Source organism: Salminus brasiliensis, chromosome 1, assembly GCF_030463535.1.
Source record: "Salminus brasiliensis chromosome 1, fSalBra1.hap2, whole genome shotgun sequence".
Classification (NCBI taxonomy): domain Eukaryota; kingdom Metazoa; phylum Chordata; class Actinopteri; order Characiformes; family Bryconidae; genus Salminus; species Salminus brasiliensis.
This window is the reverse complement of record NC_132878.1, coordinates 12,605,016-12,631,086: the sequence shown is the minus strand read 5'-3', so window position 1 is coordinate 12,631,086 and position 26,071 is coordinate 12,605,016. Positions and strand designations below refer to the sequence as shown.

Here is a 26,071-nt window from a genome sequence, read left to right as displayed (position 1 = left end):
ACAAGTATAACAATTAAATAATATCCATGTGTTGCTTGTTGGAAAATTTACTTGAACACCCCTGTATTATTGTAACCTAATTATGCTTAAACTTACCTTCACAGTGTAGAGAGTGTATGGATGACTACTGTTGCCTTTTTGCTCCTTAGCTGTAATCGTACCAGTAATTTTCAGGTTCTTAATGAACACCGGCCCCTCCAGACTGCCCAGAGTTTCCAAACCAAATGGGCTTAAATAAGGCCCTCCAGCAAGGGGCAGATTTCCAGGAGATTCCTCCACGGTGCTCTCAGGATGGGACAAGGGCTCAGATATGAGAACCTTCGGCCTAATTCGTTTCCCAAGAAGAGCCAGTGTGTCATCGTCCAGGCACATCAAACCGCAGAAGTCAGCAGGAGCAATACAATCGCAGAAGGTCTCTTCCTTGTCCACATCAGAGTCATTTGCGTCCAGAGATTCAGTGGACAACTTCTTGCCATCCAGGAGAGGTGACCTTGCATCATAATCTTTGTATTGGTACAGCTGGCTGGACCTGCATGGAGACCTAAGAAACTCAGGTGGGTTTGGGAGTGCTCTTTTTAGGTAGGGTGATTCTGAGGTGACCTCTCTATTTGGAGAATCAGCTAAAGACAATTGAGCCTGGAGACTGGACTCTGAAGACTCTGGGAAAGGCATTGTAGAGTTAGACCCCGCTGTCTGCATGCTGGAGGTTTCTGAATGGTCCCATGGAACTGGAGTGTGAAAGTCCCGATCCCAAGGGCTTGGAGGCTCCTCCATCATGCCTTCGCTTTCCTCCTGTCCAGCAGATTTAGTGAACACATCTACAACAGTCTGGTTGAGCCAGTCTGGATTGGACATTTGAGCCACCAGTGGCAGGAGAACATTGCAGGTGATGAGTTCCCCTACCAGGTAGCGACCTGTGCGGGTCTCCAGGTGTGGGTACGGTACAAGAACATGCAACAGCAGGTCCACCACTGCCCTTGAATAGCTGAGCTCAGCTACAGAACTGGCCAGAGCAGGGTGTGGTGCAGCAGCCTCACTGTACAGCTTCCACAAGGTGGACCTGGAACACTTCTGTCCCTCCTGTTTCTGAAAAGACGTGACTAATCCCAACTTCTGGCGTTCTCTGGCTTGGCCAAAGCTCTGCAGATGGCATCCGCATAGCTCCAGCACTCTCTTCGCCAGTGCACGCCTGTCCACCTGCCTTGCACGCCGCTTTAACTCAGTGGCTGATGTAAGCATAGCATCCCGTATCTCACGCTCAAACTGACCCTCTTCCTCAGACACCAAGATGCGATACCAGGATGAAACAAAGTCCCTTACAGCTTTTCCCACAGCACTGTGGATCTCCCAGTCCAGCCTCCTCTCACTCTCCAAGGAGACATGTGGCAAAGGGGCTTGTCCCAATGGCAGAAAATGCTCCAAGTGAAGCAGGCTGTTCGCATCCAGAGCAGCACGAGAGCCCAGCCAGCCTCCTAGTACTACTAATAGACTGGTGAAGATGCACAGCAGCCAAACGTTGACCAGCAGGTATAGTAGGACTAACCATGTGAAGAGAGCCACAAATCCCACAATGCTCCACTGCCCCATTAAAATAGGGAGAGTCCATGTACTTGTGCCAGAACCTTCAAAACCAGGCATTTCACTAGAAGATTATATCCTAATTAGGTGATATAAAATACAGTAAAGTACTTGTAAATGAATTGTAAAATATACTATTAAAGGCATGATTATACATCTCATAGTTTTATTTCACATGTGACAAGTAACTTATTAGAAGACTAGAAGGCAACTGTACTGAGATACATGTGCTTTTTGGGCTTCCATATCATTATACAACAACAGTCACACAACAAATCATTACATAAAAATACAACTTACAGTTATCGCAAAGGACAGGTCAACAATACACCATGGGTTCTTCTTCTGACCGTAATTTCATCTAAAAATAAAAATGCTATTACATACCGTAAACTGGTCAACTGCTGTCATGCTATTGCCTGAGAATGGCTAAACAACCCCAGTCTTTCTGTGAGCTCTTAGCTGTCCACATGGTCCAGTGGAAACTCTAATCCACTTCAGTATAATTAGATTATCATCTACTTTGGTGTTTACCATGGAGACAAGTCTTAGTCTCCTGTAACCAGCGTATCCTAGGGGAGCTAAATGCTACCCTCTAGTGTAAAAACTAGGCATGTCATACAGTGCTGTACAAACAGGCACAGGTTTCTTGTGGTATGAGATATGGACAAAAGTATTAAGACACCTGCAAATTCATTGTTTCTTCCTAAATCAAGCATATTAAAAAAGAGTTTTTACTGCTTATGTTGGAGTAATTGTCTCTACTGCATGGAAGGTTTGGTATTCTACTAGATTCTGGAGAATTGCTATGAGGATTTAATTACATTTAGTGACAAAATCATTAATGTCAGGATGTTGGATAATCACCACCCCACCTCATCCCCAATTCCCCAGCTCATTCCAAAGATTTTGGGTGGAGCACCATCCATCATTCCAGAGAACACAGTTCCACTGCTCCACAGCTCAATGCTGGAGGGCTTTATACCCCTCTAGCCCACACCTGGCATTAGGCATGGTGCCAATAGGTTCTTCTACGGCGCTACCTTCTGCAGACAATATTTTATTGGTAGTACTTCTCTACCAGGACTAGACAAGCTGTGTGCCATCCATCTGTGTCAGCAATAGGTGCAGCTTAAAGTGTCTGAATGCATTTATTAGAAGAGGTGTCCACAAACATTTGGACATATAGCATGTGTAGCAGCCAAAACAACCCTTGTCCATTAATGTTCTCTCCCCATTCAAGCACTGTTGTATGACTGAAACGGACACCTCAGGGGTGTGATCCAGACTTTTTTTCTGTCCTGGCATTGAAGTGGTGAAATGAACTTCCCATGGTGTCTTAATGGCAGAGCCACTCACTGTCTTCAAGCGCAGACTGAAGACCCATCTCTTCAAAGATTACGTGAGTGAAGTGGAGTGTCGAGTATCATGTTGGCGATTCATGAAAATCCCATTCATTTCTGCTATTCAGAAATGCAATTTCTAATATGGCCAGGACTCTGACTACAGAATGAAGAAGACAGGGTGATGCCTTCAGTGGTCTATTTCATTAACTTTCTATTTAATAAAATATTTTCAAAATTTTGTGTCTAAATACAAAAGTGTATGACGAAGATACTTTTAGATTTGTTGTACACTTTCTGTTTAATTACACTTACTAATCTAAAACATAATCTCATCTGACAGATGGCCGGGTGCTAAGAAGACTAATTAATAGTGAGAAACTGTTTAACTGCGAAATACAGTAAAAAAAAAATACATGAATGAAGTACACGGTCCAATTAGCAGAAGAATATATCACAGTTATGAAACAGGTTAAACTGCTGTTATTGCCAATCATGTTAACATGCAAACAGGTGAAGTTATACAGAGACTATATCCTTGCTGTCTATGTAATGTATGTTTTATTTTAAGTCGTTTAGAACAAGTCTACTGGTTCATTCATCATGAAATTATGACACAATGTAAAAAACAACTGCCAGATTCAAATTATCTCAAAAAAGTGAAAAACAGCAAAAGATACAAGGATACAAGGTTTTTGTGTGACAAAGATGATATGCAAAAGTTAGAGCTGTTTGCATTTCAGCCACAGGGTAAACAGACTTCTAGATGTGTAATTCATTATTTGTCTGTAGAAATCAGGTTTTTGTGACCAAAGCAGTGTCTTAGACAGGGGCTAGGGGACCAATTCAAGCAGAGTTTATCCTCAGTTTTACAGGATTTATACAAATAAAGCTTGGGCTATGCAGATTTACCCCGTTCCTGTGAGAAGTCTCGCAGGCCAAAGTTGCATAGTGCAGTAACAGCGTTGAGGGCCAGGGTGGCAATGACAGAGACAGGATTCTCATAATTACAGTCAGTGTACCACCGTCAACTCAAGAGACCTTTATTGTCATTTAGTCTATGTTGAAATGACATTGCTCCAGGACAACTGTTACATTGCTATAACTAGCTAAACGACTACTGTTGGTGGATACATTCAGAGGCTGTCTCTTACTGTCTATGTCCCAGGAGTGTTCCAGTGTGCCTGCTACTCTGAGCAGTAGCTAACAATAGGGTTAGCCATTAGCTTTAATAATTGTCTCAATAATTTGCAGGAAAGCTCAGTTCCAAAGGCAAGATTATTCAATTGGTATAAAAGCCAAAAACATTATAGGATTTTATACCACTTAAACAATTGACTAATGGTTGATTTGCATAGGATAAAGAATCTTGATGCAAATGACAGAGATGGTAGAAGGAGCATTTCTTGCTCCAGGGGTCCCCCTACAGTTGAGTGTAATTCGCAGTTTGAGACGCTGCTAAATGACATGCATTTCCGGACAAGCTGAGAAAAGCATGTGGACTGAGGAGGTCATGCACATATGACTTGGGTTAAGCAATTTTACCCTGTTCTCCTGAGACGTGTTATGGACCAAAGTTGCATAGTGCAGTAACAGCGTTGAGGCCCAGGATGGCAATGATAGAGACAGCATTCTCTTAATTACAGTCAGTGTACCATCAAAATAATTTCAAAGTAAAACTGTCAAGTCAACTCTTATAGACTTTTATTGTCTTTTCGTCTGTGTAGAAATTACATGGCTCCAGGTCAACTGTCACATTGCTATAACTAGCTAGGAAACTACTGTTCAATGGTGGACAAAGTTACAAATTGGGAGTTTACAAGTTAAAGTTCATGAGGTGGAGCTAGTAGTCTTCATACATGTTCAGTAAAGTTATCCAATACAGCAAGACTCAAACACCTATCTCAGACTGTCTATGTCCCAGGAGTGTTCCAGTGGGCCTGCTACTCTGAGCAGTAGCTAACCATAGGGTTATCCATTAGCTTTAATATGATGACATCACTGATGGCTTTGTCCTAATAATATGCAGGAAAGCTCAGTTCCAAAGGCAAGACTGTTTAATTGGGCTCCCCCTACAGTTGAGAGGTGTAATTTGCAGTTTGAGACGCTCCTAAATGACACGCATTTCTGGACAAGCTGAGAAAAGCATGTGGACTGAGGAGGTCACGCGAACATGACTTGGGTTAAGCAGTGTTAAGCAGTTCTCACGAGCGCTGTCCTGCCCACTTCACAAAAGTCACATAGAGCAGCTAGCAGCGCTCAGAGCCTGGGGTGGGAATGATATTATTGCTGTCTTCCTTATTATTAGTCACTGGACCATTACCATGATTTTGAAGCTCCTATTATAAGGTCAAAATATGACATAGTATAAACAGAGTTTACACAACAGTCCCTCACATATATTATCAGCTGACCTAATATAAAACACAAGAAAAAAGTGCAGTAGTTTTAACACCCTGTCCCACAATATGCTGCCTGAACCCTCCCCTGCACCGCGTTGTTCCTTCATCCCGTCTCATGTGCACATGCACACGTGTTTTCTCTCAAAGGGGCATATCTTGCGCTCACACTGCCAGCAGTCCTGGATGTCGTGAGGCTCCCCCGTGTTCAAGCCGCACACTCCGCACTCCCCCTCGGGCAGTCGCTGGCGGATGAGCGCGCGCAGCTCCCGTCGCCGTCTCTCGTCCGCGCAGAACGCCACGTCCGTCACGGTGATGCGGCTGGGGTCCCACACGCAGTCCTCCTCGCGCCCGGACTTGATGGCCGACACGTTGCTGTGAGGCGGAATCCAGGCGCAGTCGTAGCCGTTCTGCTTCCAGGACTTCTGAAGAGGATGGTTGTCGCTGTCTATCTTCTTCACTCTGCCCACGTCCACCTTCAGCTTGAGCACCACCTTCTCCTGCCTGTCGGCCCGGAGCGGGTAACACTTCGCCTTCTTGATGTTTCGGCTCACGTACACGCCCTCACCTAGAAGTCCGACTTTGGACGGCTGGAAGCCGCCGGTGATGATGGCTGTGGCGCTGTTGACGTGTGTGCCGTGGTACATGGTGTAGAGACGGCCGGACTTGGGCTCCTGGCCCTCCGACAGACTTCTGCTGTCTTCAGAAGCCCGCCAGCCTGCGAAGTACACCATGCCAGCCATGGAGCCCTGGACGTAAACATACACAGAGGAAAGGGAAGTGTAGCTGCTGGTGTGTCGCCTGAAAGCTTCTGTTTTTGCTTTCAGTTTTAAGAAATGAGCTCCTGAATAGAAGCAGGAGGGTGGGTAGCCTGCTGGAGCCTAACACGAAACTGAAACTACGCTGAAGTTCAAGTTCAGCTTTATTTATGTAGCAGTTTTAACAACAGGCGTCAGATTTAGACCTCTACTATTAGAATATGTGGCTAAATATATTTACAAATATTTGAGGAAATAAACACAGAGATCTGGAAAGTATTAGCAAATATACATTAAACATGGCAAAAACTAGTTTCATTGGTACAGATACACAGTAAAGATGCAGCTGGATCATTTGATATAGATCTTGTTATATATAAATATAAATATTTAATCAGTGACTTCAACATTCCATTACTCTATCCCATCTCCTTAATGTCCCATTACCAAACCCTCATCTCCTCAACACACCATTACCAAACCCTCATCTCCTCAACACACCATTACCAAACCCTCATCCCCTCAACACACCATTACCAAACCCTCATCTCCTCAACACACCATTACCAAACCCTCATCTCCTCAACACACCATTACTAAACCCCATCTCCTCAATGCCCCATTACTAAACCCTCATCTCCTCAGTGCCCCATTACTAAACCTTCATCTCCTCAACACCCCATTACTAAACCCTCATCTCCTCAACACCCCATTACTAAACCCTCATCTCCTCAACACCCCATTACTAAACCCTCATCTCTTCAACGCCCCATTACTAAACCCTCATCTCCTCAACACCCTATTACTAAGCCCCATCTCCTCAATGCCCCATTACTAACCCCCATCTCCTCAATGCCCCATTACTAAATCCCCATCTCCCCAATGCCCCATTACTAAATCCCCATCTCCTCAACGCCCTATTATTCTACCCCATCTCCTCAACGCCCCATAACTAAACCATCATCTCCTCAACACCCCATTACTAAGCCCCATCTCCTCAACACCCCATTACTAAGCCCCATCTCCTCAACACCCCATTACTAAGCCCCATCTCCTCAATGCCCCATTACTAACCCCCATCTCCTCAATGCCCCATTACTAAATCCCCATCTCCCCAATGCCCCATTACTAAATCCCCATCTCCTCAACACCCCATTACTAAGCCCCATCTCCTCAATGCCCCATTACTAAATCCCCATCTCCCCAATGCCCCATTACTAAATCCCCATCTCCTCAACGCCCTATTATTCTACCCCATCTCCTCAACGCCCCATTACTAAACCATCATCTCCTCAACACCCCATTACTAAGCCCCATCTCCTCAACACCCCATTACTAAGCCCCATCTCCTCAATGCCCCATTACTAACCCCCATCTCCTCAATGCCCCATTACTAAATCCCCATCTCCCCAATGCCCCATTACTAAATCCCCATCTCCTCAACGCCCCATTACTAAACCATCATCTCCTCAACGCCCCATTACTAATCCCCCATCTCCTCAATGCCCCATTTCTAACCCCCATCTCCTCAATGCCTCCTTTAGTAAACCCCATCTCCTCAACACCCCATTACTAAACCCCATCTCCTCAAAGCCCCACTACTAACCCCCATCTCCTCAACGCCATATTATTCTACCCCATCTCCTTAATGTCCCATTACTAACCCCCATCTTCACAACCCCATTACTAAACCCCATCTCCTCAACGCCCTATTATTCTACCACATCACCTAAACGCCCCATTACTAACCCCCATATCTTCAACGTCCCATTACTAAATCCATCTCCTCAACACCCCATTACTTCTCTCACATCACCCTTAATGCCATATTATTTAATCATATCCCCATTATTGCACCTCCATCTCTGACACACCATTACTAAATACCCATCTCCTCAACACCCCATTACTAAATCCCCATCTCCTCAACACCCCATTAATAAATCCCCATCTCCTCAACACATTAATAAATCCCCATTACTGCACCTCCATCTCTGACACACCCCATTACTCCACCCCATCTCTGCAACGTATGTCTATCAGAGAGGCGCGCAGCAGCTGATATCATTTGAGGTCCGTCTTCTACAGAGAATCAGAAATATCACTCTGTTCTAACAACTGTTTTAACAACTGGTTAGGAACAGTAGCATACAAAAGTTTGGAAACTCCAGTTGAAATGTTTGTTAGGACCCAGTTAAGGTCAGTTCTTGTTTAGGGGAGTTTTTTACTTATTGTTCCTTGCTAAAGTTTATAGGGCCGTGTTGCATGCACTTCTCTTTTGAGGCATATCCACACATTTTCTGAATGCTCCAGACCAGCTAACTGCCAAAGCATCTGCTTTTATAGAGGTGTTCACACTTGCTGATGATCAGTTAATCAAGAGCATTTGATTAGCTACACCTACCCGCTTAATTCCTAAGGAAGTAGTAATAGAGACACGTCATTGCAGGATGAGCTTCATTTTTGTTAAATAAAAAGGACATCTGTGTGTTTTTGTTCATCTGAGGTTGTATTAATCTCATTTTAGAGCTGATAAGGACCTGCTATTTTTTGACTATGTTCTGATCATAAAATTGATTTCAAAGTTTAGTGTATGTTAAGTACTGTGTTCTCCATACTGACTTCTGTATTTAGTAGTATCTAAGCTTAGAGGTATCTTTTGGATCCTAGCTTATACAAACTAGCTAAATATATTTTGTGAGTAAACAGTGAAGTACTTTTATAGGGCATTTGGATAAGAGTGTCAGCTGTTTAAATGTAAATCCAAACAGGGTGTACTTTGATTTTCACATGACTGGACATATGTAGGCTATATGTAGGCTGTAGCTTGTTATACATCTCAAGTACACACCAGCGACGCAAGGCAGCTTATTACCTCCCACATCAAGAGTTTGGGCCGTTACTTACAGGGGAAACGCATTTAAAGGCATTTGTGAGGCTTTAGTTTATTTGTGTCACACCTGTATTCTGACATGCATTGCATTGAGAACTAGAACGGACTATTGAACTACACTGAACAAGCGGAAAGGACCTCTTTTTGTGTTCCTATTCTGCTTTTGCATTAGCATTTCATTTTAGACCAATAATGTCCATAAATAGTAAAACATAGAGCATAATATAGAGCGTAATAATAACAATAATAATAATAAACTTGATTTATTTAGCTGATAGATTAGCTATGAGTTAAAAAGATCCACAAGATTCTACTGGGAACTCAGTACTTCATAGATTCTTGATCTTGCCCTTGAACATGACACCTGTTGTTGTTGAACCCCAAGTTATGTTTGATAGGTAGATCACAAGTAATTCTTATTAGTCATTATCACTGGATTAAAGTGACACTTTCACTTGACAATAGTTAGGTCTGAGTTTACGTCAGTTTGTCAGAAAACATAAAATAACACCCCACAATGCTAGACTTGCATCTGTTTATGAACCTCCTCTTCCTTTTTCGCTCTCAGAGCAAACCCAACACTATCGTTAACATCGTGTTCATCACCATGCTCACTGTCCTTATCCTCCACCTAACATTTTCCATTTCTGCAGCCCAAGCTGCCTCCTGTAATCTTACATGGAGCCTGGATGCAAATCACTGAGAAACGTCCTCCAGCCAATGATTTGCATTTACCCAAATCATAAAGAGCTTCACTAGGGATACCAGGAGAGGGGTATAAATATGTCTGTGTGCACCTAGGCGTCCATGATGTTTCCACAGTTTTTTAAATGGCTCATTATATGATATGATGAACATGGTATGACTGTTACTGGACTACAAAGGCAAACGGACGTCCTGCAACCTACATCCTTCCCGTAACCTACACATTATGATGGAGACAGGTAAGGGTATAGATGAAAAAGGCTTAATAAGTTTACTTTGATAGACTGTGTGACATTTATAGGTGATATATAGTTGCATTTTTTTAATTTTTGTGAATCTGATGGTTGTTCTTTACGCTGTGTTAAAATGTCATGATGAATGGACCAATAGAAATGCTCCAAACTGACTTGGAACAGAATCACAATTGCATCCACTGACAGTTGAGAGTTTTTCTCCTGTTAAGTTGCTGTTTTGGAGATACAAGGTTACACAAATAAAACCCTCAACTAACAAATAGTACATCAGAAAGAGTATCACTGTTGTTATGCGTGACAACACCCTTTTTTAGTACTACATAGAACCTATAAGCCTTATTTATATAGACATAACTACTTAACCAGATGCCATTTAGGGATTCAAGTGGAGTTTTGAGTTGTCATGGGTATGTAATGGTTGCCACTCCCTTTAGTAAAGAACCCTTGAAGAACCACTTAAGGTATGTTCACTCGTAGCTAATTAAAAAAAGTTCTATATAGTGTTGAAGAAGAGTCTGTTTTTGGCCCATGGCAATGGTGGACTCATTTTGGTGTTATATAGAATCATTTAAAAAGGTTTTTATAGAACCATATACACTTATCCTGGGATTATACATGTACTGAAAATATAGCTTTTGACTTTTGACAGTGTTTTAATAGAGCCCTTTTTTAATGTTATACAGAACCTTTAAAAAAGTAGTGAAAGGTAAATAGAACCATTGTCTACTAAAGAAACCGTTGGGAATCATTTAAAGAGATGTTTGTGAATGTTTCAGATAAAACTATGAAGGTAAATTACAAACTTTTTATGTGCACACTTAGCAAAGAGGGTTCTATGCAGAATTAAAAATGTGTAATGGAACCACTTTCCGTTTATAAAACTATGTACAAATGGTTATACATCAAGTAGAAGAACCATTAACCAGGAAAAGAGACATTCACATCGTTATTTGAGTTATATACATGGAACTATTGTGTTATCACAACTACATCTATTAACAAAGATGGAAAACAGATGTAACATGTCTTTAACTTCAAAATGTCACATGAAAATGTTTTCTGAAATGCTGTTGCTCCATGTTAGTCAAACACAAAATAATTACAAAAGAAAAGGTTCAATATTACACAGTGTTTCCACATGAGCCATAACCTGTGTTAGCTTCCCTGTGTGTGCTGTAAACCCACCTATTACATTACATAGGCATTATTATTATTATTATTATTATTATTGGAGCTTTGCTGTAGATCTGTCCCAAACCATATGCCTAGTTCTTTTCTGTGTTGTGTTGAACTGGTTGCCCTCTCTGGGCTTTTCCAGTCTTTCTTTAGTGTAACAGGGCTTGGAATTCCCCTGTGTGACAGACCATAAAAAGAGACGGTTTTAGAGATTTGGCAGCTAGGGAAAACAAAACGCAATGACACATTTGTCACATATCTACTCATGTTAATTATCATCCTGTTAATTCCAAGACAGTAAAGCAGATAAGTGCTGGCTAAGCACCTGGGTTGAATTGCTACAGTTTGCTCTTTAATACATGGGTAAAACAGGTTAAAACGCCAAAAGACTGGGCTGCTATATATATATATATATATATATATATATATATATATATATATATATATATATAATCACACTTCACTTAATATCACAAAAATAAACTGAATACACTCCTATAACCTACTATAGTGTGTCTCTGTCATTGCCACACCATTCTCCCTATTACAAGTCAGTATACCATCAAAATGTTTTTAAAGGTAAAGCTTAAAATGTTATTTTAAGGTAAAAAAAAATGCTACATAATGTTGCTTTAAATACATGCTGATATATAAATGATCATTCTTACATTCTCTTTCAAGCACCACATAATTTATTATTTTTGCTTCACCTCTATTGAAACCATTCTAATCTATGGTTATTTCAAAAATGCTTACAATAAAGAAGACTACACTGAACTGTCCTTTCTAAAAAAAAAAAGAGCTGTGGAAAAAGTGTGTAAAGACTCCTAAAGTTCATTTCCCAGCCCATATAGTCCATATACGAGAACCAAGTTGTGAAACCAGCCCGTGCTGAAATCACTGTTTTTATGATCTACATATATACACCCTCCAACCGTTTAGCCCCGCCCATTTGCACAGGTTAAGTTATAAGGAGTGTTTCAGGCTGGACTGCTTTTTTCAAATTAGGTACAATACAAGGCAGTCAATCAGAACAGAGATCTGTTGCAGATTTCAGGCACAGTAAGAGAAGGCGGCTTGGACTCAGTATCTCAAAAGCGTTTTAGTGGCAAGATCATCTGACCTGGTAGAGAGAATGTTCAGTGTGATGCTTGCTCTAGTATGCAAGAATCAGCTTTGTGCTAAGATGTTTTCAGGAAACTCAGTCCTACTTGCACAACATAGCGTGATATTTATCCTTTTACCAAACAACATATTGGTTTACTTCCGGCTAGCGCCTGTCAGCTGCTATCTTTACATCTGTAGATATCTCCTCACCTGATTCTATTCATTTTTTGTTATATTAGTTTTTTTCCTTTTGTTTTCTGGTTATAGCTTTTTTTTTCTCTAAGTCATTTCTCAATTCAGTTTCATTCAGAGAGCAACATCAGACAGTCCAATAAGTGTAGCACCATCGTTAGATTTGTGAGTGAGCGTGGCTTAACCAGATCCACCAACATTGTTCCATTATCAGAGACAACTTCTAAACACAGACATGGCACATTACAATCATTTGGTATTCAAGTCTGTAAATGTCTGTCGGGAGAAGTTGACATGAGAGCTTGTTGCTCCTGTTCAGTGAAGAAAGAAGTAGGGGAAGCCCCAACATTTGAGAAAGGGTGAAGTTCAGGGGTAATACCAACTGCTTATTTCACCTCCTCTCAAACTAAAGTGCTTTTCCTGCTGCTTCAGCGACATGTAGCGTGACCACTATTGGAAAAACACCAGAGAAGCTTAAAGCTCATCATTGTAACTGAAGACACAGATATGTATGTGCATTGTAATAATTGTTTGTGCTTCTGCTATATATGCTATAAATATTTATCTACAATAAAAATCAAATTTTTGGCAGCTCCACATTTCCAGCACTGTGCAAAAACAGAGCCATGCTAAATCTGCTAGTCAGGTTCATGTTGGTGCTGCATCTGATTAGGCTGCCTAAAATCACTTTCTGAATAAAACTGAGCTGATTAATATAATTAAAACAGTTAACACACTCTAATCCATACTCTAATATACATGGGAATTATGATACAAAAGAAAAATATACAAAATAAAGTAAAAAAGAATGGATGGAAACAGGTGAGATGGTGGCTGACAGGCATTGTTCGAACAAACAACCTTTTGAAATCACTTAGTCTATAGTGTTCTATAGGACAAAGATAGGGTAGGAAATGGTCATGTAAAAATGAATGAACCCCTTAAATAGCCCACCAGCAGGCCGAAAGTGTTATCGCTAACTTCTATTACCAAAAAGCCCCACCAGTTTGTACTGAGGCTTGTAGTTACTAAATAAATAAATAATAATTAGTGTGTAATAAGCCTTTCTGTGTAAAACTATGTGGTTCATAAAAACATACAAATGTTACAACTGGATCTCAGGGTTGAAATAGTCAAGTCAAGTCAAGTGGGTTTTCAACTATATACATTTCAACTACATACAGAGTACACAGTGAAATGAAACAACGCTCCTCCAGGACCATGGTGCACACAGTACAAGTGCAGACAGACAATACAACACAATACAGACAAAGAATAATAAATAATTAGAGGTAGTGTGTGAATTATGCAGTGTGTAATAAATAAATATTGAGTCCAGTAAGGTAGTAAAATTATTAGTGCAAAATGCTTCCCATATTGTCTGGGGTAAATGGTTGGTGAAATAAGGTACTTAGTGACTGAATTTGGATCATGATAATATTGTACATTTACTTTATCATCTGAGCTTGACTTCACTGCATGTTTGTTTAGCAAGTTGCACTCTTATGTTTTATAATGTCCATGTTCAGTAAGAGTGATAAAAAGTGAGCTGTTGGTGAGTCATTATCCTCACAACAAGGAAGGACTGTTTTATCAAGATTCCATGGAATAATATTAAAGCTAGCAATCGGTTAATGTAAACCAAGACCGAGCACCCACACCTATACTGTTCTGCCGACAAAATTGTTCAACTGACTAAACTTCTATCCAGACTTTTATCCAGACTGTTTTATCCAACCTATTTCCCTTTTCACAGTCATATATTAACAGGAAAGGTGAATCATTCTCAGTGCTTCCAAACAAAAGTGCTCTTGCTTACAGTGAGGGAAAACAGGACGTAATCTATTTATCAGTTCCCCAGTGAGTCCCAAAAAAACTCCAATATGGCTATAATAAACTCTTTGTTAACATAGAAATAAATAATGCACCCGTTTTATAGCAGTCATAATTCATACTGACTGCTATAAACTCTCCTATTAGGCTGTGTATGTTACTCAGCCTTTAAGACGTTTTCAGGGGATTTTTCCCAAGTTCCTCCCTAAGTCATTTATTATTCCCACCAACTAGTTAGGACACTACTGAAAAGGTGAGTACTATCCTTGCGTTACATTCACTGAGCCACTACATCTTTTTGAACTGCCGCTAACACAACGGCATTGGGCAGCTGAACACATGTGGAGAAGAACATGAGTTCTGAATGATCGTGGAGATGGAAGGCCATCCCACCCACCCAGAGAAAGTAAAGCTAATTATGCTCTTTGGGACTCCTGGGCACAGATGTCTGTGGCATCACCGGGGATTATTCTACAATCTCCCAATGAGGGAGCCCACTATTATTAATATATTTGGTTAATATTAGGGAGTTCACTTATTTCTAATTTAAATTAGCTTTGTTTTGATTGGCTACCTTGCATTATGTGTCATTTAAAAAAAAAACAGCCCAGGCTGGAACATACCTTTAGCCTGAATGGGTGGGGCTGAATGGGTGGTATGTGATATCAACAATGACGTTTGTTTTTATGGCTTAATTGCAGCTATGCTATGTGTGAAATTATACTGTGGGATAATGTGGAGTATTGTAGAGTAGTGAAACTGGTTGAACAGATGTTCAGAAAATACACCAATATATTATGTTTACGAACAGCAGTGATTATATTCAGAAAGACTAGTTTGGGTTTACATCTAATTATTTTCATGACTATATATATTTTGGACTAAACAATTTCTTGACCTTTTTGAGTTAAAGTCCATGACATGCCCACAAGATTTAGTCTGGTGCTGGATAATGAGCAATAAGCAATATAGGGTTCCCCAGACAGGGATTAGGCCTAGGTCTGGACTGCACTGCACTGCACTGTCACAGTATCGGGTGAAATTTCAGTTTGCATTAATAGACTTAATGAACCCATGCTCCCTAAGCACTGTTACTGTTTTCCACAAAGGATTATGAATGTATTTCAAATGTAAAGTAAATGTCATACATTGGAATTGACTGTCTGCTTGTGGCTAAATAAGAGAGTAAACCAGGAATGAAGCAAAAATAAATAAATAATTTCTTTAATAAAATAATTCAAAATAAGAATATTGAACTGATAAAATAGGCATTATATCTTGGGCATATCATGATCTGTCAAATGTATTGCTTGCCGACAAATGCTTGAAAATTTAATATATTGCCAATGTGATCCGGCATCTGGGGACAAAATGAACTAAAAAGAGCTGTCAGAGCTCAGTGACTCTGACTAATAAATCCAGGGCTGATGGAAATAAAAAATGCATTTACCATAAATGTCTTTCTCAGCAGAGTATTCTAAGCGTGTGTACCAAGGCGTCAGAGTCAAGCACACAGTCAAAGACCTGCTAGCAGAGAAACGATCAAGACAAACCAGTGCACCAAGATTTAATGTAAGTAAATGACACCTCTCCTGACATTTTCTGATGTCTTCAAAAGACATATCTGTTTTCTCAGGCCTTTCACCCTCTCTTAATCAACTGATGGTTTTAATGCTGTCTGCTACTTTGTGGTACCATCTACTGCAAGCATCTTCAGATTATTGACAAGAGATATAAAATATACTAAATTCACTTGATTCAAACATGCTCTTAAAGTGAATCACCAAAGTCAACATGAGTCAGTCTTTAAAACCGGTTCACACCCTTCAGACTAGTACACAAGCTGCATTCCATTTGAACTGGGATGTCAGGAAAAGTAGACAATTTTCAATTCGACTGGAACAACCTCACATGTCAGATTTTCTACTCGAAAAGTCAGGAGAGCTTCACCAATCCTGAGTACAAAGTCCAAGATGGCAGCACTTCACATCAACAGTAGTATTTATGGATGGATATGTTGTTTGGGTGTGCAAATGTTATTTGGGACATAAAAAGTGGGACATATTTTGGTCAGATTTGCCATAAAACACATTTTTTGGAAATGTTTTGAATAGTGTTTAATGTTTAATGTTTAATTTTCTAAATGTTTAACTGGAAAGCGGTCTACTCAGATATGACAACATTCCCAGCTCTGACATCCAACTTTCAACTCAAAAGAAATGCAGCATTAGCACAACCACTTTTTTTTTAAATAACAGCTTTAAATCTGTTGGGGTAAATTTCTACCAGCTTTGCTCATTCATTGGGTGTATTTTGCACCCATTCGTCCCAGTACAGTTGCTCCCAGTGTTGGGGTTGACTGGATGAGATCTGTGAGATCACTGATTGGATTGAGTTTTGGACTTAGACTTGACCACTGTAGAACATTTGCCCCTTCATTGTTCAACCACTTCTGAATGGCTTTGGCTTTGGGATCGTTTTCTTGCTGAAAGATGACTTCCTGTCTTTTTTGTCCATTTGCAACAAGATGCCCAGCTGAGCAAAGGTGTCCTCACAAAATAATGCTACCACCCCCATGTTTCACTGTTGGCATGGCGTTTGCTAAGAAATGGGTTAGGTTAGGTTTGTGCCACATATAATGTTTTGAATTCTGGCCAAAAAGCTCGATCCATTTGGAATTCCAAACTTTAAAGAGTATTAGTGTTCTTGTTCTTTAATTGTCTTAACCCATTAACATAGCATATCACATTATTTATTTATACAGCAATGTATAATGCATAATTTCCATTACTATTTATAGCCTTGATATTGATGGACATAGTTATTGCCATTAAAAGGCAACTAACAAATTTGTGTGATTATTATATTTTGTTCATAAGGAACATTCAAAATGTCATTTTATTTGATCATTATTTGATTACATGTTACTTTTATTATTGACATTTCTAATAATTGTCAATAACATGACTGAACCTACGTTTAATATGGAACTCCAATTTGGAATAGTGTTTCTTTTTGTTTCTATTTGCCTTCACTCTGTAATGTAACATGTCATGCAAATGTTTCTACAATGACATATTAATACTTTTATGAATATTATAGTTATTGACTTTACTATATCTGTGACAGACATAGCCAAGCCTAGTTTACTAATATAGCATGCCATTGTAATACATCCAAGCGGAACCACAAGTCGAGAGCATTGGTGGGTGTTGGATGACATGTCTCCCTTCACCTCGGAAAGATTGATATCAGGTGCACCTGCCCGCACCAGCACTGTCTTCCTGAAAGGTTCCAGATAAGTGAGGCATTGTTGCAGAGAGACAGTTAAAAGCTGCATTAGGTCACTGCCGAGACTTAGCTTAGCCATAGACTAACAGATCAGGCAGTCCTTGTACTAGGCTCTGCATGCTGCTGCATGTATGTATGGACACTACCCCCACTCCCTTCCTTACTTACTAATAGCCCTAATCGAGTCTCATGCAAATATTCAGGAGAGGCGGATGGCACTGACACACAATCATACCAGAGTCCTATGGCAATTTTGCTTCATAGTTACTCTGGAAAAAGAGGCACCCTTTTCACCTACAGTAAAATTATCTTTTGTCATTTCTTTATGTATGACCCAATATAAATTATTTAAATTAACTTAAGAATAAAAAAATTTTAATATATAAAAATTTGGATTAATTCTAGTAAAGTTTTTAAGAGTGTGTATGTGTTGTTTTGAACCTACCATCCTCCTCGATTTTTTTAGTTTGATCCACACTGTCACACACAAACCTATACCTATACCTAAACCTGTATCTTCCAAATGGTGATTGAACAAAATAAGGTAAAAACCTTCTTAACTTTTTCTAAACTTGGAACTGGAAGTCAGTGAAAAAAGTTGGAGCATTTCTATTGATCCATTCAACAAAATGTGACACAAAAAAACAAAAAATAAAGATGCAATGATTATATATATACCACCTCGCATTGGGCATGATGCCAATGGGATCATGTTTATCTGTTCCTAATCTATTCCTAATGAGTCCTAATCTATTGTCAGTTCTTCTCTACAGAAATTAGACAAGCTGTGTGTGTGTGTGTGTGTGTGCACATCTGTGACAGCAATGGGTGCAGCTTAAAGCAGCTGAATGCATTCATTAGAAGGGATATCCACAAACATTTGGACATATAGTGTATATTGTGATTGGCTTCTATACTGTTCTTCAGTTCTAATCTGGAAGAGCCAGGGTCCAGATTCCTTCTTAAACACACTCTTTAATCTCATAAACTCTACAATCAAGTTTGTTTTAGCAAAGAAAACACCAAAGTGTGCCTGACACTTTCCCTCCAGTACCAGAATTAAAAGCCCTTGTTGAAGAACTTGTTTGCCAGTGACTAATATTACCATATTTTATTGTGTTGCTAAAAATTACTGAAAATGAAATGCTTCCCACAAGTCTGAAACAAAGCTGGGGGGTTGGGCACAGTGGGGGTTGTGAGATTATATAGGACCCCTTCCATTAGTCTGTTTGTAAAGGTCAACTGCCATTAGGAAAATCATTAACAATGAAAAGCAAAAAAATGGCATTATGAGGTTTTGAGATGAATGCAATCTGCAACCCTTCCTTTTCTTCTGCACATAAGGACATGCTTTATCTGTTAGCGGGTTGTCATTTGGGATGTATTCCCAGTCATTCAATCATTTTACACCCTCAAGGCACACACACCACCGGAGGCAAGCGAGTGTACACACACACGCACACATGCACACACACACACAGACACGCACATATACACAGGATGGGGGTGCTATTGTAACACTGGCAAATTACATTCAAATATCCTCCCACAAAATTTGCCTGGCTTTCAACAGAACCAGCTTGTGTACTAGAGCCTTCCTGTGTTTGACTCCGCACTCTTTAAAGTCGCTGTAACTCACCAGGGACTCCATATTCTGGGCTTTTGTGCTCCACAAAGTGAATAAATGCTCCACTTAGTTGCGCTTTTAAGGCTCTGTCACACCTTTTCAGCTTTAAAGTGTACCATCATGTTGTTTTCAGTGTCTCTCGGAAATACAGCCTAATGGGATGTCAAACGATCTGTGACTAACGCATGTAGACATGCATGCTGCCCCGAAGGCGGCCATAGTAACAGCTCTAATTTGGTCTTTTTCTTGGTTTCCAGGCAGGGGCCAGCTCCTCCCAGCCAGCTTTTGTACAAATGCCAGGTGAGTTCACCCCTTTTCTATTATCATCTGACAAAGCTCCTACACAGCTAATTAAGCTTTCAGCCAGAAGTGTGAGCTGGGAGTGATGAGAGAGCTAATTCCCTGAGTGCAAACACTAACCTTACTTCCTCCTTCCTCCTCCAGGGCCTCACATGCTTCCTGGATACTACAGCATGCGAAGGTCCTTCCTGCCAGATTCCGAGCTTTGCCATCCGATGAAGCAGTACTCTACGGATTCCTACTCATCGGCCTTGGGGGGCAAGGCCTTCCCTTATGACCCCTCTTCCAGCTACCCCTCTTTCATTGACAGCTACTACCAGCCTGAATCATTTGGAGACTACCGAGGCGCAACCGCTTATACAGCTAGCGGAGGGTCTCTGTTTCCGCCTTCCACACTGTCCACACTGCTGCCATCACTGTCTGGCGAGACACCCTCGCATCTGCTTCTGGTACTGACCTTTAAGAAAACCTAAAGTCACCTTTTAATAGAGGGGGACCCTAGGGGACTTCTAGGGACTTCTTATTTTACATTTGATTAACTCTTCCTTGCACTTCCACAATCTTAAAAAGGATTTTAAGGTTTCTATAGTAAAGGCAGTGTTGCTATATGACAATATAAAGAACCATTTAAATGCTTAAATGGTATCTTTGCCTGGTTCTTCAGATTGAAGGAAGAAGTTTTGTAGACAGGTATAAATAAAATCTTTTTTAAATAATTTGGAAAGGCTAGGGGTCTAAGGGATTTTAATGTATACTTTGCACTGTGGTCTTGGTGTAGAAGCCAGCCTCTTATCAGATTAAAAAGACTAAAAAGAAACACTACGTCTCTACAGTAGGGTGCTATATCAAATATAAATGAACTGTGTAAATATTAATATTGGCAGGAAAATTTTATTTTCTTTACAGCATATAGTATTTGCTATATGGTAAAAAGTCTTGGGACACATGCTCATTCTTTGTTTCTTCTGAAATCAAGGGCATTGAAAAGGAGGTTTATTCTGCTTTTGTTGGGTTAACTGTCTCTGCTGTCCAGGGGCTGCTTTCTACTAGATTGTAGAGCATTGCTGTGAGGATTTGACTACATTCATTGACACAATTGTTAGTGAGATCAGGGCAAGCAGTGTGTTTGCATTTGCACATCTGTGTCAGAAATGGGTGTAACCTAAAGGAGCTAAATGCTTTCCTTAGACGGGGTGACCACGAACATCAAACTGAAGGCCTCTAATAGTCATGGTTCAGTCTTCCAAGCATAACAATGTTAGAAAGTAGATAAAAGTTTGCTTCTAAAGTTTCTCTGTGGAGCTATGTGCCTATTGTAGCTAAGAGGTTTTAGAAGCTTATATACAACCAATGTATGATGATCTATAAAAATGGTCAACAGGATAAGCTTCAAGACCACTCATGTGCTGCACTTGATTTTATTGATAACTGTGTTATACCATCTCAGAAACCACATAAGCAAATGTATTCAGCTTGACAAAATTTGAGGCAGTTTCACTTAGGCAGGCAGTTTCAACGACACTAATACACCATAAGCTTTCTTGTTAGCTACAGTTGCCACATGGCTCCAGCAAAAAACTGCAAATTAGATAACTGCTTAAAAGGCAGGGACAGAAATACAGAACATATGCCCTAAGATAGTTTGTAACCTGAACTTTTATTACCTTGTTTCCCACAGAGAGATCCATGGGACCAGTCTTCAGAAGATCATGTTAGTCAGCCAGAGGTGCTGTGCCCTGAGGCCTCGGCCCCGGTGGCAGATTCCCCATCCCTGGGCGGCCAAGACTCAGGCAGTTCCTCTCCGTATCGCCTGTCCACAAACCGCAGCAGCACATCCATTCCCTCCAGCTCCCAGCCTTACACCCTGCAGACGCTGGAAGATGTTCACTACCCAGCGGCCTCCTACAGCTCTGCCTCCAGCTACTCTTGCCCGCCCTACATGACTGTCCCTGGGGATCTGGCAGTGGTCAAGATGCCACCTGTGTCTTCAGAGGAGGCTAGTGGCAATGTGGTGTCCCTTAGTGACACTACAGGTCCAGCGTGGGCCAAGGATGACGGGTCTGGCTCGTGGATGTCATACGAGACAAGAAGGGCTTTTTAAGAGGCTTCCATGCACTTATGTGGACACTGAACTGATGAAGCAGGCAGAACCTGACATATTTGCTGAAGTTTGTAATTAGCTTAAAAAAGAATTGCAACTGTTTTTTTTATATATAAACAAAGTCCTTCAGAGTGGTTTGATGTGGTTAGAATTATTTACAGTGGTGATTATAGGAACCAGTTTGAAGCATTTAAGGGTCCAGATTCATAATATTCAGCAGGGTGGAGTGTATTTAAAGCAACACTATGTAACATTTTTATCTTACAGTAACAGCTTCAAAATCAATGTGTTTGCTTCACAATGCAGCTTGTTCAAAAATCCTTTATGGGAGGTCCAAAGCACAAATTCCTCTCCCAACTGCAGGGGGAGCCCACAAGCAAGAAAATACCAATTCTCGCATAATACTGCTTTAAGTCCTATTCATTCAAGTTATGGTAGCACCTGACCCTGTTTAATGCCTGCAGTATTTATACACATGAATTTATTCTAATAAAGAAGTGTTTGGTAACACATTTTGTAAACAAGCAATCTCAAAATGATATCATGTTAAAAGGTAAATGCATGAATATGTAAATGCTTTAGTGCTGTATTTAAATGCCAGTTTAGTGCAGTAATTTAATTATTAAATAGTTATCTCTCTACTCAATCCATTTATTGATGTGTATCATAGCTTGCCTGTGAGCTAAGCTAGATTGTTGTAAAATTGTCTATATTGAATTCTGTATTAGTGCACTTTGATATCCTTTTCAAGAAAGCTAAGTGTTCCTAGCTTGTCTAAATTTTGTCTAGATTTTTTTTATGATGCTAAAATCCAAAATATATATAAATTAGCCATTTAAATATAGTGAATTGGTGAACCAGCTCAATATCTGTGCTTGACCAAACATGTTTGAAAACATGTATGAAAGTACAGAGACTTTTTTGGGTGACTGTGGTGTACAAATCACTACCACCGAATGCAAACAAGGGAATAGAAGGTCCAGATTTCACATAAATGGTAAAACTTGGTAATCCTCATTTATGAATGAACACATTTCCTTTTAAAAACAGACCTGGTAGTGTGTTATGAATCTTAATCTTAAATCTGATGCCTTAAATGGGCTCAATACCCAAGAAAACCTTTTTTGAATTTAGCACTGTTTTACCATTATCAGCACTGGATGTAAATGATCTGAAGACACTCAGGTTCACTACTCATTTTTGGTTGCTAAAATGACTATTTTCGCTTTGTAGATAGCGTGACCCCTGGTTTCCATCACCACCACTGTAAAGAAATCATGGAGGTTCTGAGTGGCTTAGCAGACTACTGCGCTGCCACTGTGGTATGAGGGTCATAAGTTTGAATCCCAAGCTATTCTGCTTTGCCATCAGCAGCCAGAGTCAGAAAGAGCACAATTGGATTGGTAAACCTGCTGCATAGGCTGCAGTACAAAAAGAGCTGTTGGCTGGCTTCACATGTAGCGGAGGAGTTTTTACCCTCATAGTGTTGTGAGCATTGCAAATGCTGGGGGGGAGTTATGAACAGGGGGGTTATTTGATAAACTCAAAATCACTGTGAATGACTTTGCTTACATCCCAACGTCTAAATTATGTGAATAGTTGAAGTTGAAAAATATACAACACTTTACCAGCTTACTTTAGCCTTTGTTCAGTGTAATCCCAATATGCGACATATGGTTGAGTTTCCAGAACAACTAGTTGGCTTAAAACAGAATTCAGTGGACAGATGCTGAAGCCTCTGCCAATTAGCTTTTATTACAAATAAATCAAAAGGTTTTCTGTTCTTTTTCTGTTCTGAGGTTGGAAAAAGCTAAAGCTTGTCTTTAACAGTAAGCGATACTGGAGCAAACACAATTGTACATGTAAGGGTTGTTTTACATTACGATTAGCTCCAAGAAATAGGCTCTCATTTGTTACTGTTGCATTAATTGGCAATCTTAGTATAAATTAAAATGAAGACCCTCTTTGCAAATCATGTTTATCTTTTTTGGATTATCTAAAACCATGCCTCGGATCTTGCAATTTGGGATGCTAATTCCTGAAAATCAGGGGAAATCCTAGAAAGATGCTAATATTTACAATGTTAAAAGCATATGGCTGATGCTGTTGATATTGTCTTTATTCAAATACCATGTTCATACTGGTATTTTAGATTTTAGAGTTGTTTTACATAAATATGTGTGATAATAGATCAAATTAAACAGGTTCACCAGATTTGCTGTGAAAGTAACCTCTCTAAACTCCCTCAGGTTTATCACTGGACTTGTATCACTGGATCTATGCATCTATGAAACTTACATTAATTATTATTTCATCATTTTGAAGTATCTTTCACAACGATTGGTAATTTTAGGAAATAATCCACAGTTACCATGGTGATATGGATATTATTGTGCTTCCTTACATTTTAAGCATCTTTCTGGATCTTCATATTAAATAATAGTTGATACCCAACATGGAAACACTTAGCATTTTTTTGCAGTTAGGCAGTGCTCTGTATGTTGTGTTCCTGAGAACATAAAAAAATCCCTGCTTAGACACCAATGATAAATGTGATGGATGTGAACTACTTTAATTCTCCTTACCCAGCAGCACCACGCACCTCTCCACATGTTCTGCGAATAGAGTAAGCAATGTGACATTTACTTGCTGAAAAATATCTGGAAGTAAAACTCTAGGGTATTCAGGGTGCTCTCTGAGTCAAAAATAGAAGACAAGAAAAGGAGCCAAGAAACGCTTATTTCAGGCACAGTCAAACTGAGCAGGAAAGCACATGAACCTCCACAATTGGATACTAACTAGTTTAAAAAGCCTTTTCATGGAAATTTTCTTTAAATGTTAAAGGTGTCAAAGAATGCATTTAGTTAATCATTTAGTTATGTTTTGGATTTTGGATGAGGCACAAAAATCAGATATAGTTTTACAAGCATATTTACCACCATGTTATATCGCCTCATAATTATAAATGCTTATTTTTCTTTTCTGTAGGAAAAGAAACTATAAGCTCTGCTTTTATCGGCTGGTTTATGGTACAGAGGTGGCTCACAGGAGACACATATTATATCATACTTTTATCACTGTCACAAAAACACTGTAATTATTCACTGAGTCTTACTGCATAGTGATGCTGTCCTTTCATTGTGCCCTGTCAGTGCAATGTGCAGTTAGCAAGCTGAAGAGATTGTAGCCGGTTAGCTTTATAGTCTGGCTCACACTCGCTTCCAGTTTGGTAGTCAGCTGAGGCAGTCCAGTTTGGTTTTAAGGGAGTGGATTCTGGAGAGAAGAAATGGTAAAAGCCAGTTGGGTAATGTTAGCTGTCTGCCTAGCTCCCTGGCTTTCGCTTCGTTCCTGTATCGAGTTAAAGGTCCTCTTCTGCAGACACTGGCACAGGAAAATCTTCACAAAGTCTGGTTAATACAATAACCTATATTTTCACAACTACTAGAGACTGGTAGTGATGTATTAACAACACCATATTCTCCCCATGTCACAATTTTGCAGCTTTGACTAGTTTTCTCTAGAGGACTGAGTGTATGTAAATCTTGGGGGTCAAGACTGTTAGGTAGATTTTGGATTTGGCCTATTACACCGCCCTGTTTTTGGTTACTGGTATGTCACTGCCATGTACCAAACTTGTATTATTTATATATGCATTTTAAATGTGAGGTCACAAAAACAGCATATTAACACAGATAATATCACATACTCTTGGTCTCATTTCAAACAATATCTTTAGATAAAGGTGATGTAATTTAACCCAAAAATAAAATAAAAAACCCAAAACACTAATTTCTACTGAGGAAGAAGGACACCCTATGCCCTAGCAGCTGGTATCCCCCCATCCCCCCCCCCCCCCCCCCCCCCCCCAGACTGAAATAACCTGCTTCATGTAGAAGTCTTTCAGCAGTGTGATGTTTGAGGGCTTTCTTGCAGCACAACCCATTTGGGGTTCGATTCCTGGTCTGGGTGACTATGCTGCACTACACCAATAAGAGTCCTTGGGCCAGACTCCTAACACTACATTGGCCCGACTTTGTAATACGAGTAACCCTGTAAGTCTCTCTGGATAAGAGCGTCTGCTAAATGCCGTAAATGTAAATGTAAGATCTGGTCTTTGATGACTTGACCCTTCCAGAACTCTCCATTTCTTCTACTTGAGCTATTTCTTGGTGGATGTCCTGGGAATGCTGTGATGAAGAGCTTGCTAGGCCCTGATGCAGCAATACAGCCCCAAACTTTCCACCTCCGTGTTTGACCGTTTGTATGAGGTTCTTGTGCTCAAATGTTGTTTTGGTCTTTGTCTAGGTGTTCTCTGGCAATTTGTACTCTTCCCCTAATGTTTTGACAGTAAGGGTTTTCTCCATGCACATCTCTCATGATAATCAAAATAGTTTGGTGTCTTTCTGATGGCAGATTCTGTATGGAAAGTGTGGAAAGAGCTATTTATAGGTCCCATTATGGCTTTTTAGAATTGCTTGACATATCTTTATGCATCTTGTGGCCTGTTCTTGGGC

At 40.1% G+C, this 26,071-nt stretch overlaps 3 protein-coding genes across 4 annotated transcripts in view; 1 reads left to right on the top strand and 2 right to left on the bottom strand.

Annotated features, from left to right (window-relative positions):
* snx19a (sorting nexin 19a) overlaps window positions 1-1,638 on the bottom strand; it is a 40,525-nt gene extending 38,887 nt beyond the window's left edge. The window contains exon 1 of the mRNA XM_072692794.1: window positions 97-1,638. Within this exon, the coding sequence (XP_072548895.1) occupies window positions 97-1,638 (1,542 nt within the window). The remainder of the gene's footprint in view (window positions 1-96) is intronic.
* Window positions 1,639-1,727: 89 nt separating this feature from the next.
* On the bottom strand, window positions 1,728-6,135 carry gig2o (grass carp reovirus (GCRV)-induced gene 2o). The gene has a single exon (XM_072692793.1). It carries the CDS (start codon window positions 6,061-6,063, stop codon window positions 5,437-5,439), a length of 627 nt encoding a protein of 208 aa, XP_072548894.1. The 5' UTR covers window positions 6,064-6,135; the 3' UTR covers window positions 1,728-5,436.
* Window positions 6,136-9,810: 3,675 nt separating this feature from the next.
* On the top strand, window positions 9,811-22,009 carry LOC140573001 (POU class 2 homeobox associating-factor 2). Of its 2 annotated transcripts, none has more exons than XM_072692792.1 (5): window positions 9,811-9,915; window positions 15,710-15,810; window positions 19,414-19,456; window positions 19,601-19,905; window positions 21,135-22,009. In XM_072692792.1, the coding sequence occupies exons 1-5, from the start codon at window positions 9,903-9,905 to the stop codon at window positions 21,555-21,557; spliced, it is 885 nt and encodes a 294-aa protein (XP_072548893.1). In that variant the 5' UTR covers window positions 9,811-9,902; the 3' UTR covers window positions 21,558-22,009. The 2 variants fall into 2 exon arrangements, with proteins under 2 accessions (XP_072548893.1, XP_072548892.1); XM_072692791.1 differs by having other exon boundaries at window positions 15,707-15,810.
* The last annotated feature ends 4,062 nt before the right edge of the window (window positions 22,010-26,071 follow it).

Bases quoted from the DNA above. Each gene is read 5' to 3' on its own strand.
- gig2o (XM_072692793.1), bottom strand. From the start codon at position 6,063: ATGGCTGGCATGGTGTACTTCGCAGGCTGGCGGGCTTCTGAAGACAGC.
- LOC140573001 (XM_072692791.1), top strand. The intron at 15,811-19,413 runs GTAAGTAAATGA...CTTGGTTTCCAG, and splicing joins CCAGTGCACCAAGATTTAAT to GCAGGGGCCAGCTCCTCCCA. The intron at 19,457-19,600 runs GTGAGTTCACCC...TTCCTCCTCCAG, and splicing joins AGCTTTTGTACAAATGCCAG to GGCCTCACATGCTTCCTGGA.